This window comes from Brachypodium distachyon, chromosome 2 (genome assembly GCF_000005505.3).
Source record: "Brachypodium distachyon strain Bd21 chromosome 2, Brachypodium_distachyon_v3.0, whole genome shotgun sequence".
NCBI classification, from domain to species: domain Eukaryota; kingdom Viridiplantae; phylum Streptophyta; class Magnoliopsida; order Poales; family Poaceae; genus Brachypodium; species Brachypodium distachyon.
Window position 1 is genome coordinate 44052288 of NC_016132.3, and position 18436 is coordinate 44070723.

Below are 18436 nucleotides of genomic sequence, written 5' to 3' on the forward strand. Positions count from 1 at the left end.
TCCATTATACGTATGGTCGAAAAACAACACACATCGGATGGACCTAATGGACGTATATTAGTCCTACGGTGCAAATGCAGCTAAAAAATCGTTGCACCAAATGTGATACTCCAGTATATATATTCTCGCGAGTGGCATGCTCTATGCTAAAATATACCGGAAAAACTTACAAAAGCAGAGTCATTCCGTGGAGATGCAATGCATGCTTGAACGATGCTGCTGGGACAGATATGACCAGGAGTGCATATGCATGGTAGCAGCTCATAACCGTTGATAGCACTCGTCTACAGAACATCAGTTTGTCGGAATCCAATCATACGCGGCTAGTTGCAGCATGTACGCCACGATCGGGCTCATTCTGCAGACGTACTGGCCTGGTCTATGAATAGGTCAGGCCAAAGAGAGCATTATTTTTCTTGCGATCAAGCTCGAACGATTAACTGGTATGTCACGGTGGAGATATAGCACTACCTAAGGTCGTCTCGTGGAGTGCAACCTACTCCTGTGTTAGCAGAGCTAGCATTGAGAGGAGGATCTGAAGCTCCAGGACTCTCGACCCTTGGTCATTTTATTTACGCTTTGGTCATTTTCTTCATTTATTTGCATAACGGTCGATCCTCTCGAAAAAAGAATTGGAACCGTTTATAAGAAAAACTGGGCCTGAAAACCAATACAATTAATGCACAGCTTATTCAAGAAAATCCGTGGAAAAAAGCATACACAGGAACAAAACCGAAGAAACAAGCCGCGACCGCTAAGACGAAACCCTCCCCGCTCCAACGACGCCGAACATGGAACAACTCCTTGCGCCAGAAGAAGGTAGGCAAAACTGGACTTCTTTGACGATCGGAGCTAGGAAGAGGCTGCCCTGACAGGAACAACTTGCGCATCGGCAAGTCCGTGCAGCATGTAGTCGCCATCCCTGGCCAAGTCCCCGGCCAGGCCCACCGCAACGAGCAAACCCCGCCGCCAGACGAGGGCTCCAAAGGCAACGTCTCCAAGGAGAACACGATGTCCGAAAACGCTGCCGTTGCCCGATCCGAAAACACATCTGACCTTTCGCTCGAAGACACCACGTCCACAAATGGTGGGATGTTGTAGGGTTGCACGACGACGTCTTCAAGAAGGGAGCAACGTCCGGGAACGCCATCATCACCGGCACCAAAGATGGTGCTGGGCATTTACCCGCAACCCCACGCACCCTGCACGGACAGGAACAGCAGCTTCGCGGCGAGCTTAAGGACTGGCCAGAGGCCATCGAACACTGTGCGCACCGATGTGGGTCTGTCGGCGCCACACGGCCCAAACCGCCACCGGCCAGCTGGGCGCCGCTACCGTCCCACACACCGGATCTGACGCCCCCATGACAAAGGAGGCTCAAAAAACCTCTCACGGCCCTCAGGCCCAAAGCCGGGCCCAGATCGTGCGCGCCCACTGGTGGCAGCCGCCGAGCCGGCCCCTCAGTGGTGCATGCCTGCCTCGCACGCCACGGTCCCGCAGCTACACGTGTGCAGGAAGCCGATGCAATCCGGACACCACACCGACGCGCCCCCACACCAGGGCTCTGGCCGGAGTGCCCAATCCCCATCACACGTTCGCAAACCTCCACGGCCTGCCACCCCCACACCAGATCTGGCCACACCATCCACGGATCCCGCCATGCCATGGCCGGATCCGGTGCCGCTGCCTCCGAAGCTCCCGGGCAGAACCCGCCGCCTCGAAGAAGAACACCATGAAACGAAGGCCCAGCCACCACCATCTGCCGCACGGGCTTTGCCCAGCGGCGACCACCGGCAGTGGCGAGGGAGGAGATGCTGAGGGGAGGGCTGGGAGCAGTGGCTATGGGGGCAACGCGGGGGCATTTTTCTTCATTTAGGTCCCTTTCTTGACTTGCTTGACTAATTGATTTGCTTAGGTGGCTTAACCAATTACAGTTGGTGCCTTAACCGGAAGAAAGCTTGTTGTTGACTTGATCGTTGTCGTAGGATTAGGGGCTCGGCTCATATAAAGGAATTATTGTTTCCCAACAATTTGTAAGTCGACAGAGAAATATATAGTCACTCCCATCCTTTAATTATTTAGCTTAGAATTGAGTGATAATATAGGCTTAACTTTGGCCCCTCGTTGCCCAGCGGGGAGCTAGCAAATGCTGCTATGCTCTCCTATATATAGGAGTAGCAAGCTAGTTCACACTTTGGTCCATAGACATACAGATTCACACGTACGGCCGGGTATCATCAGTAGCAAGCAAGTTCAAAGTTGATTTGCTCCCGCGAGGGTCGAGACATATACACACCGCAATGGCAATAGAGGCAGCATCAGCAACGCCAGCACCGGAGCGAAGCACGACGCACGTGGTGCTGCTGGCGTGCCCCGGCGCCGGCCACGTCCTCCCGGTGGCCGAGCTCGCGCGGCGCATCGTCGCGCATAACGACGGCTTCACCGCCACGCTCGTCACCCACACCAACTTCTCCTCGGGCGACCACTACGCCTCCACCTTCGCCTCCCTGCCGCCGTCCGTCTCCACTGCCCAGCTCCCGGAGATGTCCATCGACGACCTCCCCGCCGACGCCCGCGCCGAGACCCGCATCATCACCATCGTCAAGCGCGCGCTCCCGCACCTCCGAGACCTCCTCCTCCGGCTGCTCGACTCCCCGGCCGGCGTCGCGGCTTTCGTGCCGGACCTCTTCTGTCCGTGGGCGCTCGAGGTCTCCGGGGAGCTCGGGATCCCGGGATACATCTTCTGCCCGTCGAACCTCATGGGGCTCTCCTCGCTGCTCTACACTCCCGAGCTGGACAGGACCACCACCTGCGAGTTCCGCGACCTCCCGGACCTCGTCCGCCTCCCGGGCTGCGTGCCGCTGCACGGCGCCGACCTGGTCGACACCATCCAGGACCGCGGCGACCCGGCGTACCCGCTCATGGTCGAGCTCGGGGAGCACTACCTCCTCGCCCAAGGCTTCCTCGTCAACACCTTCGACGCCATGGAGCACGAGACGATATTAGCGTTCCAAGAGTTGTCCGACAAAGGCGTATACGCCCCGGCCTACGCGGTCGGCCCGTTCGTCCGGTCGTGCTCCAACGAGTCGAACAAACACAGCTCGTTACAGTGGCTGGACGCGCAGCCGGACGGGTCGGTCCTGTACGTGTGCTTCGGCAGCGGCGGCACGCTGTCGACGGCGCAGACGGCGGAGCTGGCGGCCGGGCTGGAGGCGAGCGGGCAGAGGTTCCTGTGGGTGACGCAGTTCCCCAGCGACAAGGACCGGTGCGCGAGCTTCTTCGGCGGGGGCCGCGACGGGGACAGCCCCGTGAACTACCTCCCCGAAGGGTTCGTGGAGAGGACCAGAGGGACCGGGCTGGCCGTGCCGCTGTGGGCGCCGCAGGTGGAGGTGCTGAACCACCCCGCCGTGGCCGGCTTCGTGTCCCACTGCGGGTGGAACTCCACGCTGGAGGCCGTGGCGGCGGGCGTGCCGACCATGGCGTGGCCGCTGTACGCGGAGCAGAGGATGAACGCCGTGATGCTGTCGGAGCGGGTGGGCCTGGCGCTGCGGCCCAGGGCCCGGGAGGAGGACGGGGTCGTGCCGCGGGACGAGGTGGCGCGGGTGGCCAGGGAGCTCATGGTGGGGGAGAAGGGCGCGGCGGCGAGGAAGAAGGCCCGCGAGCTGCGGGAGGCGGCCCAAAAGGGATTGGCTCCCGGCGGGAAGTCGCGCGAGGCGCTCGAGGCCATCGCCGGCAAGTGGAAGAAGGCTGTTGGGAATGGCAACTGAACGGCGGCTGCTTGATTGCGGATCTGCTACACTCTGATCGATGAGACCTGTGAGCATGGGGGCTTTGGCGTGGCACGTCCTCCGGTCGGTGAGATCTCAGACGGTCGCGACGTCTTAGCTTTCGTACATTTATTTCTTGTACTTGTATGTTGTATTGCGTGTTGTGCGTTTGGTTCTTCCCAGAAGAAGAATAACGCTGCGGTCGCTTTTCGGCTGAGCAAATCGTGAAGGTGTGTCTCATCGATCAAATTGGCCAACTTAAATAGAACAGCAAACTCGCACTACCAGTCGCGCAACAAAGCGAGAGCCACAATATTTTGATTGACAGATCCCAGGTGCCAACGGGTGATCTGTGCTACGTGAACAATATACCATACACGACACCAAACTTGCAATTTTTATGATATCACGTCTCATTCTCGAAAACACAAGAACGGATGAAATTGACGCGTACCCCTTCATCCGCTGTCGCAGTTTTGTAAACATCGTTGCGTACAACCCAGCGTATGGCTCTTGAAAGCCCATAAGGGCCGTAAGGGGTTAAACGCGGCTGTATTCATTGGTATCATCGTGTATATGTATTCGTTGGAATCGATGTATATATATACTACGCCGACATACCCCCATTATGGAATAAAATCCGTGTCGTCCGCATCGACTGTCGGGCGCACAACCACATCCGGCGATGAAGCGAACGCGCGAAGAAGACGACGCCGTGGCGGTTGTGAAGGAAGCCGTCGTCGTGACAAATTCAGTGGAGGAGGAGGAGGCCGTGATCGTGACAGATCCAGCGGAGGAGAAGGAAGGCGTGACCGCGGTGGAAAAAGCACCGGCAGGTGCGGTGACACTTTCGCCGTCCGTCCTCGCCACGCGATCCAATCCCCGCCAGGAGGAGGACAATGTCATTGGCGTCGTCGACCCCATGTAGCAGCCGATCGACTACGACTACTCCGATGACTTGGACGACTACGATGAGGCTCTAATCCATCACAGGTCGGTGTTTGAGGACGTCGTCAGCGATGAACAACCAGAGGTACGAACAAACCTGGTGTTAGTCCATGAAGTCGATGCAATGTTATTCTAGGGTTAGTACATGCAATCTAGTTTGTCACATGTAGGGTAAGTCGATGCGAGTTAGGGTTAGTTGGATATACTGTTGATGTTAGGTTTCCTGTTAAGTTAGTATGCATGATCCGTGACAATTCGTAGGTGATATAAATTATCGCTTTATTTATGTTGGAATCATTTTCTTCGTCATACATACGGTGATTAGCTTTTACAACGAATTGGATATTCTTGATGATCCGGCGTGAATTTATGCGTAATGCACACGTGTGAGTAAATTTTCTTGTTGTTGATAATATGCAGGAAAATGATTCATGTCGGCAGTGAGCAGGAGTCGATTGATGCGAAAAGCCGGCACGTCCTCAAGGCACTGGAGTATGGAGCGTACGAATACCGTTACGGTGACAAATGGGTGTGCCCATTCTGTGACAAGAGGAGCCTCGCAAATGACTTCAACAGCATGGTGCGGCATGCCGAAGACACTGGACGTGTGTCTAAGAGGCGCCTCATATTGTGGCAAAACATGCGGCATTTGGCGTGTTCTTAAGGAAGCTGGAAGCCCTAGAGGTGGATGCAGACGCCGAGCCTTTCAAGAAGAAGGCGAGGAGGGGGGAGAAGGGGAGGAGGTGAGAATCGAACCATGAAGTTATCGTCGTTTTTTAAATGCTTTAGTAGTTTGAAGAACATAAGTACGGTTATGTTCGTTGCACGAACTATTTGTGATGTTATATTTGACGTTTTTATGAATTGTGGTGTTCATTCAAACGGCGGTACCAGTGTCCATATCATTATTGGTTGGTGTTCAATATGTGTGTGTCTACTTGTGACAAATATTAAGAACAAAAAATTTATATTGTTGCAAACCCCATTTGCAATCTGGCGAAATAAAAGCTGTTCTAGCCGTGGTTAAGGGTAAACGAGGTAACCCCGACGAGGTAAGATTTAACGCGGAAACAATATCCAGGTGGGTACGGCCACATCGGGTGCGGATTAACACGCCAATAATCATGCAAACACTTCTCATGCAAAGAATTAAGTCGAATTAAGATCGAACTAATACTTAGCAAATCATAAATTAAAAGAGCCGATCACACAGGAGATGTCTAATTAATACATTAATTTAAACTTTGTAAAATACTAATACTAAGAACTACTTGGACGCGTCGGCGCCGTCGTCGTCCATGGCAGCGCCGTCGTCAGGGCGGGAGGCGCGTCGCTGCGTCGCGCGGGCGCTCTCTGCCTCATCCCGTGCCGGTGAGCGCGTGCGATACGATCCACTTCTTTCTTGTTTCGGCGATCGCCGCCCACCACGAGATCTACGTACTTCGCCACCCATCAACTCTCACGGCTAGACAGGATCTGCTTCCAGCGTCGTCGATAGCCGCCTGACGCCGAGTCCGAATGCTCCTTCGTTTGCCTCGTTCACCAGCACCCTTGATAGGTATGGTATCATCGCATCTATGGCATCATCATGTACTAATACGTCGATCTACTCGCCGATAGGGCGTACGTATGTGTTAGCTGGCATGAATTCGTATTCGAGGCATAGGGTTAACCATGTTCATTGAATCGTTGCATCTAGACTTTGATCACCGGCGATATTTTTGCATCTTTGAAACAGTATGGAGGAGTGTGGCGGGATCAGCTGCTCGATGTAGAAGTTATTGCTTTTCGTTAAGAGATGGACACCCGGTCAACGCCAAAAATTCATTACTGATACCAACCTAGCGTGCATGCTCCAACTGCCGTCCGTGAAGATGCGCAGGGGACTGTTAAGGTACATGATTGAAAGATTCGATAACAGTAAAAAAATCGTGATAGAAAAAATGGAGAAATGGCTCAATTACACTGGGTCACCGCCTCCCCGGGATGTTGAAAGCATTTTAAGCTTACTTGACACCAGCCTCAGTGTAGCGGCCGTATTACATGAAGAAGGTTCACACATAAGAGATCGCATTTCTTAAAGGTTTGTTAGTAAACAGTCAGGCAACCTTGTCATTGACCAACTCATCGGAGATACTATAAGGGAGGGGACGGAAGACGGCGACTTCCTCCGACGATCTGTCCTAGTCTTCATTGGCATAGTGCTTGCGCCAAATCATGGAGTCATTGTCCGCAAAAAAATTTTATGCACTTGTGGAAGATGTCAAACGCATCCGCCTATTTAACTAGAATGCGTTCACTCTGTCCATCTTGTTTGATGGGTTGGGCGAGATGAAAAAGGGAGAATCGAGTATTCAATGGTACCGAGGAAATCTGTCGTACAAGCCGACTATTTTGCACGTACAATTTTTTTAACTTTTGCATATTGCAACTATGTATCTAACGTTAATGGTGTGCATACAGTGCATGTATTGGGAGAAGCTTAGACCATTTAAGTACAGTCAATGTGACTTAGAGATGTCCATGAGGGCACTCGCCATGAACAGGGGCGAGCCAGAACTACGAAGAGAGATGAATACGACCAAGTCAATGGCCGTGGAAAAAACTGCAGGGTGAGGGTTTTATGTATTCATTGGTTTTCTTCATCTAGTAATATTGCCAACTACTTATTTTTCATGGCTACTTGCAGATTTAAGACGAACTCTCGGAAGACGCAAGGTGGAGAAAAATTGTTACTCCAGACCTCTCTCAGAAAGCTTCGCCGAGGTTCGGACGACGACCATTGAAGCCCGATTCCCCCCATAAGAGTAGAAGTACCACCGACGCCAGGATGGAGGAAGTCATTAAACGCGTCATGCAGCCGTTCATGCCTCTCATCGACAGCAAGATCGATTGTGTTGTAGATCAATGCGCAAAGGTCAGACACGTTGTTCTTATTTCTAACTCTCCTTGCGAAAGCACACATCATGATTATTGCACGATTCGGGTTTTGCAGATAATGATAAAAAGCCTGAACAAGGCTGGTGTGACGTTCAAACCTACAAAAAGGTCGTCAAATGATGAGCAACATTTGCAGGTTTGTACGTCACACTAGCCTTGTTCAGCCTTTCTATCATTATCTGCAAAACCCGAATCATGCTATAATCATGAGGTGTGCTTTCACAAGGGGAGTTAGAAATAAGAACGGTGTGTCTGACCTTTGCGCATTGATCTGCACGGTCGATCTTGCTGTCGATGAGCGACATGAACGGCTGCATGACGCGTTTAATGCATTCCTCTATCATGGCGTCGGTGGTACTTCTACTCTTTAGGGGGGGGGGGGGGGGGGTCAGGCTTCAATGGTCGTCACCCGGACCTTGGCGGTGCTTTTTGTGAGAGGACTGGAGTACCAATTTTTCTCCACCTTGTGTCTTCCGAGGGGTCGTCCCCAATCTGCAAGTAGCCATAAAAAACAAGTAGTTGGCAATATTACTGGATGAATAAAAACCAATGAATACATGCAACTCTCACCCTGCAGTTTTTCCCACAGCCATTGACTTGGTCGTATTCATCTCTCTTCGTAGCTTCCGGCTCGCCCAGTTCATGGTGAGTGGCCTCATGGACATCTCTAAGTCACATTGACTGTCCTTAAATGGTCTAAGCTTCTCCCAATACACGTACTATATGCACACCATTAACGTTAGATACACAGTTGCAATATGCACAAATTTAAAAATTGTACATGCAAAATAGTTGGCTTGTACCTGTAATAGTGACAGGTTTCCACAGGGCCATTGAATACTGGATTCGCCCTTTTTCATCTTGCCCAACCCATCAAACAAGATGGACAGAGTGAACGCATTCTAGTTAAATAGGCGGATGCATTTGACATCTTCCACAAGTGCATAACATTCTTTGGGGACAATGACTCCATGATCTGGCGTGAGCACTACGCCAATGAGGACTAGAACAGATCGTCGGAGAAAGTCGTCGCCCGCTGTCCCCTCCCATATAGTATCCCCGATGAGTTGGTCAATGACAATTTTGCCTGACTGTCTACTAACAAACCTTTAATGAATGCGATCTCTTACGTGTGAACCTTCTTCATGTAATACGGCCACTACACTGAGGTTGGTGTCAATTAAGCCTAAAATGCTTTCAACATCCTGGTGACCCAATGTAATTGAGCCATACTCCATTTTTTCAATCAAGAATTTTTTACAGTTGTTATTGAATCTTTCAATCATGTACCTTAACGGGTCCCCTGTGCATCTTCACGGATGGCGTTGGAGCATGCATGCTAGGTTGGTATCGGTAATGAATTTTCGGCACCGGCCGGGTGTCCATCTCTTAATGAAAAGAAACCACTTCTCCATCGAGCAGCTAAACGCCACACTCCTACATACTGTTTCAAAGATACAAAAATACCGTCAGTGATCGAACCCTAGATGCAATGATTCAGAGAACATGGTTAACCCTATGCGAGAATACAAATTCATGACAGCTAACACGTATGTACACCCTATCAGCGAGCATATCGACGTATAAGTACATGATGATGCCATAGATGTGATGATACCATACCTATCAAGGGTGCTGGCATACGAAGCGAACGAAGGAGGATTCGGACTCAGCGTCAGGTGGCGGTCGACGACGCAGGAAGCAGATCCTTTCTGGCCGTGAGAGTTGATGGGCGGCGAAGTCCGTAGATATTGAGGTTGGCGGCGATCGCCGAAACAAGAAAGAACCGGATCGTGCTGCTGACGGATCCTGCAAAGACACAAATACAGCTGGCTTTCCCTCGGGGCCGCCGGCAAAGGGTGTCGGCACGGAGACCTTCCGGTAAAGGATTCTTTGCCGGCAGCTTTACTTCAAGCCAATGACAAAACCTTTGCCGGCGGCCAAAAGGACGACCGCCGGCAAAGAAAAGTCGTTCATGGCCCTCAGGACGGCAATGGCGAGGCCACGCGTACTAGACCCAAGCCCACGTGTCGGGACTTTGCCGACGGCCTAAAGAAAATGCCGCGGGCAAAGACCCGACACGCGGCACGAGCACGGCATGCCACCCATTGCTCTTGCGGGCCCACGTGTCGGGTCTTGCTGACGACATCCAAAAAGACCGCCAGGAAAGAGTCGAAACGTGGCACGAGCACGGCATGCCACGTGTTGCGCCCACGGGCCCATGTGTCGGGTCTTTGCCGACCGCCTTGGTGAAACATTGCCGGCAAAGACCCGGCACGTGGCGCAAGCTCGGAGTGCCACGCCTTGTGCCCGTGGGCCCACGGGTCGGGTCTTTGTCGGTGGCCTTCGAGAAATACTGCTGGCAAAGACCCGGAACGTGGCGCGAGCGCGTTAGCCCTGGAACGAGCTCCTTTGCCAGCAGCCTGTAATTCTCGCGGCCTTGGGCAAAGATCCCGGCGGCCTGTTCTCGGGGCCTCCGGCAAAGAATAAATGCCAAAAAAAGAATACGCCCGTCTGGCCTGACTGATACCCAGACCAGGAGTACCCGGGAGTGAATCGGCAAGCCAGGCCCCCGGGGCATTTAACCGAGCCCACAAATCATACGACACGGCATCCGGACCCACTGGAAATGAGAGGGACAAGGGGGCCCACTGGCCAGGCGAAAGAGAGAGCGGGTCGGCTCTCAAGTTTGTACGGAAGTCACAAGGGAGGGGAGGCGAACCTATTTATGTTGGTCGGCCTCCCCTTAAACGGGCGAGGTGGGACTAATACCAAACCCCGCCCCCTAGGAACGTTGGCGCCACGCGCATGTGCCGCACAGCCGGACCAGCCCACTAGGCTACCTTTGCCGACGGCCCGGCCTCTTTGCAAAGCCATTTAGGCTTTCTTTTCAAAATTCTGCGCGGGTGTCCATTTACTTTGAATTTGGGGGCTCCCAGGAAAACCGAAAAAATTATCTATGCCGATGGCTAACCTCGGGCAAAGATTTTTAGACTTTTTAAAAAATTCCACACGCGCGGCCACTTAATTTGAATTGGCGGGCGCCCGGAAAAACCGAAATAGGAGAAAAATCCGCTTCTGGGCCGCGAATTGCCGATGCCGGCCGGCCCATTAAGCGGCCTGCACGAGCGGGCTGCACCCATTATCGTGTCTTTGCCGGAGGCTGATCTCTGGCAAAGTGTTTTACCATTTTTTTCTCCTAAGCTCAGCATCTAATTTTGAACTCGAGGGCACCGGACGAAAAAAAAATTGACCTTTGCCGGCAGCTTTTTTTGGCCTTTGCCGGTGGCTTTTCTGGTGGCCCACGGCGTACATGCTCCTTTGGCGGCGGCCCGACACGGCCGGCAAAATACGTTGCAACGCGAGGTTTCCGGTAGTGAATGTACCTAGCTAGTAGCCTAGTAAGATCTTGATGTAACTAAGACCTCGTAGTGATGAATGTCATAAAAAGGCATCGCCCCATTGTCTTTTGGTCAAGTTCTACATTTACTTGTATGGCTATTCCTTATTTGCACCTTTTCGTAACAAACTACATACATGACCAGTACTGCAGTACGTAATATTGTACCCTTAATGTACACCCGATGCAGCGTATACGTGCAAACCATATGTACGACTTAATTAGCTCTTCGAAGTAAAACAGAAATACTAATTAAGAGTAATTAATTAGCTAGAGCACTAGCACACCAAGAAATTAAGGAACTAGGCACCTAGCAAGCTAGCTAGAATCTAGCTATATACATACTTCAATCGACAACGTTGTTGCTGAAGAGCTTGAACTGGCCGGCGTCCAGCACGAGCTTCCGTATAGACGCGAACGCGCCGATGGCCCCGACCCCAACGAAGACGACCATGATGGCCGTGTTGGCGATGTACATCAGGGACCCCCTCGGCGGCGCGAGCGCGATGTTGTACATGATGACGGGGAGGACGAAGTCCAGAGGGATGAACCCGACGGCGCCGACCACGCCGACGATGTCGCCGAAGAAGGGCAGCATGGCGGCCATGAAGGCGCAGAAGGCCAGGTAGAGTGTCCGGAGCAGCAGCCGCGGCACCAGGTTACGGCGCGAGAACTTGCCCCGCGTCACATCAGCCGAGTTCTTCTCCATGATCTCGTATGCCACCTGGGAGTACACGAGCCCGATGGCGAGGAGCTGGAGGAGGACGAAGAGCACGGCGAGGCCCAGCAGCCAGGTGGGCGCGAGGGCCGGGCCAGAGTCCGGCATGAGGCTCTTGAGGACGTTTGACTGGACCTGGCTGCCGAATGCCCAGTACCCGGTGATTGAGGGGAGGTAGAAGGTGAAGCCTATCACGGAGTAGCAAAGCACTAGCGCCTTCATCATCTTCCCGGCGGCCGGTGGCGCCAACGTGGCCTGTAAACTCGAGTTCAAAATAAGCCCACTATGAAATTAGTAAGATGGGCTTCCATTGCGAATCTACTTCGGCCCTTTTTCAGGCTCGATGCAGAAGCCCGTGTCATATTCGCTACTTGGACCCTCCTAGCCTTTCTAGTTGTAATAGTGCACACACTCAAAAAAAAAGTTGTAACACTGCACTGTCGAATACCTGGATTTCTGGCAGTATACCGTTGCCGAAAACGGAGGCCAGGATGGAAATGGATAGGAAGGCATTGAAGGTCTGCTCCGACTTGGATGAGCTTAGAGAGTAGTCCTTGGCGGGAGAGCTTTTTGACAACCCTGTTAAGAATGGCAACCTAGTTAAAAACCGTAGCAGAGAGTACTGAAATATAATCTGATCCCTGCATAGAAAAGATGGTCCCTCCATCCAAAACCGTAAGGCACACATTCTTTTCAAGATTTACTTTTGACCAGTAATTAGTCTAACTATTTATGGGTGACATGGAAACTGATGTATGGGAAAGTTGGTGCTTCGAGCCTTCAGTGTAGACTACATGAATTATACGAGCACGAACCGTAGTTCTTCTATATGTAAAGAAAAATCCATTCACCAAAGTAAGTCTGAATTTCTGATATAGATATTCTCGATAAGTTCTGAGGTATATAAAAAGTTCTCAAACTCTGGATTCTGGGTATACACAATCCAACAGACCAAACCTGAGTTCAGAAACAGAACTGCCTAGTGACGATTAGAAGGAAGCTAACTTAGCTCGAATGCAAACGAAAAGCTAATTCTATTTATGTGCAGTGTTTTGTACAAATTTCTTCCGTGGCACTATTGATCATCTGTGATGTGCAGCTCCTAATTTCACCATTTGCGAGACATTTTAGCTGGTTAATCATGTAAAACAATGCTTATACATGTGGTAGTTTGAAGTAGGAGTTGTTTGCACATGTTAGGAAGCTAAGAGGGCTGAATGCAAAACTTTTTATTTAGGCCTCTCCCCTTGCTTGAAAATAGACAGAGAGTTGAGTCTTCTGTGTTCTTGAGAGCTCTAGGGTTAGGGGTGAGAGGAGAGACATTTGATCTACCAAATCCACCTAGATTTGAGAAAGATTTTTGTGAGATTGGAGCATCCCCATCCTTGTTGGCTTCCACCTTGTACTCTTCATCTTCATAGTGAAGTCCGTGCTCGCCGCCGCCCGTGGTTTTTCCCTGCAAGGGGTTTCCACGTAAATCTCCATGTCTCCCCTTGATTTGGTGATTCATTTGCTATATATGTTGTTGTTCATCATCTATACTTGCTATTGGCATTTATTGTTCAAGTTTGGTGCTATTTGGTTGAGTTGACACTTGAGGCAAGACATACTTGTGTTCTTTGATATATGGATGATTCTATTGGGCCATTGATGTTCTAGTAAGTTATCCTTGCAGCTGTTAATCTTGTGTGCAGGTTTGAGAACTCGGTATTTGCAGATTTCATATACCGGTTCAGATTTGTTCTATGCACACAAGGTGTTTGTTGAATTGCTTGTGAGGAGCAGCTTGCTGTTTTTAAGTTCTTCAGCTGCCCCTCTGCTGCCCCTCTGTGCTCACATCATCAATAGTCAATTACTAGGAAGGACCACTTCAGTTCTCAATTCTGAAAAGCACAGATCACTCGACACAGTGATTACATAGCCACGTGAGGCACTATTGATCATTTTATAGACTCTTGTCCGGGATAATTTCTCATGCTACTGTTGCCAAGGAATCAGTACCACATTAACAGCACTAATGCGTTTTGTTGAAGTCTACAGCTAACGAATCCATCTTGCCGTGGTGTCGACATATCTTTGCAGGTGAGTTTATTCCGATGTCATACATCAAGGAATCACTGGAAGATGTATTTGTAAGGAGTAGTTTCCTTAATGACCTAGCCTACGTTTATTAAGTACCACTGACAGATTTGCATCTGATTCCCCTCATATGCCAGCCTAAATGTTTCAGGAATCTAATTCTTAAATCGGCCTGCTATTATCCAGTTACACCTTGCCACTTTACCAGAACAGTATTTGGAACGGACAGAAGATGTGTCACAAGGAGAGTTCAAGAAATAATACCTGCACCAATGCAAGCAGCAGACACAAGGATCGTGTAGCCCAAGCTTAGGAGTAGTGATACGAAGTTGATGTGCCGCAGCGAGTGGAATGATGGTAGCTGGGACAGGAAGGCCAGCACCACGGCCACCATGATGATGAAGTGGTACAGTTTTAGGGGACCATTTGGAGCAATGCTGGAGTACATGATCTGCTTGGCACAATAAATATCAGCTTATGGAACCGATTATATGAGCAGAGAAAAGGACACATTTGTTAGTTAACTTCTATGGTAACTGAGAGAAGGTTGTTTATGCCATTTCACTTAATCTATATATCAATTCCAATTGTTTTTGTTATTCCGCTAGCTAGTGAACTCATTTATATCAGAGAAAGAAAAGAACTCAATTTAACTTATGTGCTACTTTAGCACATACATTGAAGTATTTAAACTTCAGGTCAAAGATTGAAATATATCCTCCGTGGTGTTTGAAAGACAGAAAAAGTAATCCTGAGTTCCTGACTACATAGAAGTGTGCAATTGGGAGCTAGAGCACAATCATATATGTCCAAACCTTCCGAAGAAAGGACAACAAGCACTTGAGAATGACAGATGAGCTACTTTATTTGTTGTTTTACTGATGTGAACACTGTTTTGGCCCTAATATATCATCTGTATATTTGAATCAAATGAATGGGAAACCATCTGTTCACATGGTTCAAGAAATAGCTAAATAGTCAATCATAGATTTTGGTTCTATGGTTCAAGAAATTGCTAAAATAGTAAATCATATATTTTGGTTCTCTGGTTCAGAATAATGTCAGCAGATATGTAAGATCTTGCTACAAGATGCATGATTGAGACATACTGCATACTTGAATATGACACAACCCACAAGTAATGGCGCCAATCAAACATTGGTTATAGGTTCCGTTTCAGTACTCCCAAGCAGTGGCAAGTCAGTCTTGCGTCTGGGAGCAACTTTCTTGCTGACTTCAACAGTTGTGCTCAGCACTAAATATCCCTTATCAAACTAGCTTCTGCGTGCTGTTTAAGTAATTGCAGCAGAGGACAGGAGAAAGCAATCCGCCCATCCTGATGCAACTTGGCTCCAACACAACAGAGCAGCAATTATGCCAGAACAATTCTGGTAATCCAAAGGTGCAGTAGCTCCTGCTGCATATGCTAGTATGGCCGGCCAATCCTCACGAGAATGACCTTCTACATTTAGGAAGGCAGCCCTCTGTGGCCTGTGGATATTCCTAGGTTGCATACTAAAGAGTAGCAACTCTAACTAACTGTATCGAAAATGAAGACAACATGAGACTAAAAGTTTAATTAACCTCTTGAGAACAACAAACAAAGGCAAACAAAATACGGAAAGTCTGGTTAAATTTACAACACACGAATAGTGAATGACCACAATAAACAAACTCAAATATAATTATGGAAATTCTAGTTAAATTCAGGAGTTCTTGGAGTCTACGACGCACCTCAATACAATCTGCCGCCAGCAGGATGGTGCCGATGCTAACGCCAGTGTTGATAGCCGTCTGCACAATGACCACGAAGTAAAACATCCACCCGGAGCCTGCACACCAAACAGAACCACCAAAAACAAATCGCAATTTTAATAATTATTATCAGCTCATCACGTACGTATGCACGTACTCTCTCCCCACAGAGTCACCAGCACACGCATCCAAATTAATGGGAGGGCAACGACGCAGCGACAGCAACAGCGAAAACACTGCCGCCTCATGCCGTGCACACAAACGCAAAGTCAAAAAAAGGGGAGAGGAGCACTGTAGCAGCCGTTGTACGGCCGGGGCAAGGGCATTGCGGCGAACAACAAGAAACGGAGAGGAGATGATTACCGAGGACGTCGGCGGCGAGCTCGCGGAAGCGGATGTGGCGGCGGCCGCGGGCCTCGCAGTGGTCGAGCACGCGGGACATGAGGGAGTACTCGTAGAAGGTGACGGCGGCGATTAGGGAGAGCGTGGTGAGGCCGAGCGCCCAGCCCATCCCCCGCAGCGCGTACGGCAGCGTCAGCACCGTCGGACCCACGATCGCCGTCGTCAGGTGGAACCCGGCGTGCCACCACGTCCCTGCGAGATTAGGATCGTCAAATCAGTCGGGATCTTGGCATTGGCTCATGGCGCAGGGGCAGAGGGGGACAGGGTTTGTGTACCTTTGGACTCGAGCACGAAGGCGGCGCCGGCGTCCGGGCCGGGGCCGTGCTTGGCGGCGTGGTGGTGGGCGCCGTTCCCTGCCGGGGCCACGGTCGCCGGGCCGCCGGCCTCGGCGTCGAACGCGGCGGGCGCCATGGCCTCAGCTTCCACCGCCGCTGGTTGTGATGCTGTGATATTTATACACACACGCGCCGGGTAGGGGACACACACAGAAGACACAAATCCCGGTGGGTTGATCGGTCTCCGTTAATCTAATCGATCGGTTAATTAATAAGGGGGCCGTTACGATCTAATCACCGTGGCAAGCACGGGCACAAAAAAAACAGGGCGTTACGTGGACTCGTGGAGCACTGCGATTGCGAGGCGTGGAGCGGTTGGATCTCCAGCCGGTCGGGGTGCCGTTTGGTTGCATTGGGAGTATTTCCGGAGAAAAGCGCGAGGCCGAACGGTGCGAGGCGAAAGGCTGCCAGCAGCATGGGCGAGAATGCTTACGTACATGCTTAGGACATTTACTAGGATTTTTTTTTCGCGCATAAAACAACACAGAAGTAAGGTAGAGTTCTAGATTCTGCCGGTAATTAGGTTGTTGATTTTTTTTTAAAAAAAATACAATGTTAAACTTCAAAATGAATCCAGCGAAAAAAACCTTTTTTATTATATCAATCGGCTAAAAACATACAAATTCTGCAAAGCGAAACCAAGTTAACAGAAGACTTCATAAAATCAATGTGCCAAAGTTAACTCAAATAAGTCAACAAGTATTTGAGAAAGACTTAATAAAATGAAAATACTAAAGAGCAACAAAAAAAGTATGTTTCTTTTGCAAATGCTTGACTGTGGTATGTTTCTTTTGTTCTTTATATTAAACACCATATTGAAATACTTAATTTAAAAAATGATTGCTTTTATTAGAAAACAGATTATGAATTTTTTGTATGGTTCTTACACTATGTTTGTTCCAATTGAAATGCTTAATATTTGAGGATAATTATTTTTATTTTCAAAAATAATTATGAATTCCTTATTTTATTATATGCAGTCAGTCGTTTAAAAACTAAGAAGTCAATTTTTTTTATAATAAAGGTGATATATGTACCGATAGATATGTTGATGACTATTATATTATATTATGCTTGTTTGGTTTTGTATGAGCGTCTCCTTTCTCCATAAAGATAAAAATAAGTCTCACTTGGTCAAACATATATATTTTGCAAATTCTCTAATATGCTCAACGTTTGTACTTATATTACCGGTATTGTTTACTCGGCATGTAAAGGTAATACAATTGACAATAAAATTACAACTATCCAATTTAAAATTTAAAGTATTAAATTTATCAAAAATAAAAATGTTAAAGATGTTTTATTGCATGTAGGCTCGATCATGGGCGGAGTCATCGCCCGGCGACCCTGGGCAGTTGCCCGGACTGGCCATGTCCACGACATTAGCGGTCGCGAAATCAAAACATGGAAAAAACGCTTCCGAGTCTTCGTTAGCCCGCCAAAAATCGTTTTGGGCTTCAGTCCCGTAGTGGGATGACTTCAGATGCGAACTGGGCCACGAAATTAGAAGCTCAACAGTCGCAGATTATCCTGGTCCTGTTGTTCGCCTAATCGGTCAAAGCCTCCTCGTCTATTCGCCGCCTGTTCGGCTCCTCGAGTCCCCAAACGACACGACAGAACCTGCTGGGCAGCGCTGGGAACGGGCGGAGGCGGAGCGCCCGGCCGACGGCGTGCAAATCCATCCCATAGGAACCGCTTGCATTCTCGTCGTCTCATCTCCAGCCTCTGCCGTGATTAGATAAGATTCTACTCACGGGGCATGGATTTTGCATTGAACTTGATCAAGGTCTGAATTTCGCAAAAAAATTGAGGGCACGATGTGGGCCGGCTTTTGAGAATTGGGTTTATTCGAGGCAGTTGTTACTTCTTGGTTAGAATCTTCATTTTACATATAGTTAAATACTTCAAAAGTTAAATCATTCAATTTCAAAGATAAGGAGGTTACTGAGAATGTGTGTGGTGTAATCGGAAGTAGAGGTATAGCCACAGCCATTGCTTACTGTTGCAAGTGAATTTTGATCCAAATGATGACTTATGGTTTTGATTTTAAGAATTTAAAAATATGTATGTTGAGATTTTCACTTTATTT

General features: G+C 49.4%; 2 protein-coding genes across 2 annotated transcripts; one reads left to right on the forward strand and one right to left on the reverse strand.

Moving 5' to 3' along the window:
• The first annotated feature begins 2055 nt into the window (after positions 1-2055).
• Positions 2056-4051, forward strand: LOC100821700 (hydroquinone glucosyltransferase). The gene has a single exon (XM_010233734.2). It carries the CDS (start codon positions 2301-2303, stop codon positions 3765-3767), a length of 1467 nt encoding a protein of 488 aa, XP_010232036.1. The 5' UTR covers positions 2056-2300; the 3' UTR covers positions 3768-4051.
• Positions 4052-11094: 7043 nt separating this feature from the next.
• LOC100833078 (probable GABA transporter 2) lies at positions 11095-16657 on the reverse strand. Its single transcript, XM_003569330.4, has 6 exons — positions 16285-16657; positions 15971-16201; positions 15587-15684; positions 14117-14303; positions 12222-12352; positions 11095-12028 (listed from the first exon to the last, which is right to left on the reverse strand). The coding sequence occupies exons 1-6, from the start codon at positions 16418-16420 to the stop codon at positions 11402-11404; spliced, it is 1410 nt and encodes a 469-aa protein (XP_003569378.1). The 5' UTR covers positions 16421-16657; the 3' UTR covers positions 11095-11401.
• Positions 16658-18436: the final 1779 nt, after the last annotated feature.

Excerpts from the sequence above, each read along its gene's own strand:
- LOC100821700 (XM_010233734.2), top strand. The coding sequence starts at position 2,301 with ATGGCAATAGAGGCAGCATCAGCAACGCCAGCACCGGAGCGAAGCACG.
- LOC100833078 (XM_003569330.4), bottom strand. The coding sequence starts at position 16,420 with ATGGCGCCCGCCGCGTTCGACGCCGAGGCCGGCGGCCCGGCGACCGTG. Across the intron at positions 16,202-16,284 it reads CTTCGTGCTCGAGTCCAAAG|GGACGTGGTGGCACGCCGGG; the intron begins GTACACAAACCC and ends CTAATCTCGCAG. Across the intron at positions 12,029-12,221 it reads GTATACTGCCAGAAATCCAG|GCCACGTTGGCGCCACCGGC; the intron begins GTATTCGACAGT and ends TCGAGTTTACAG.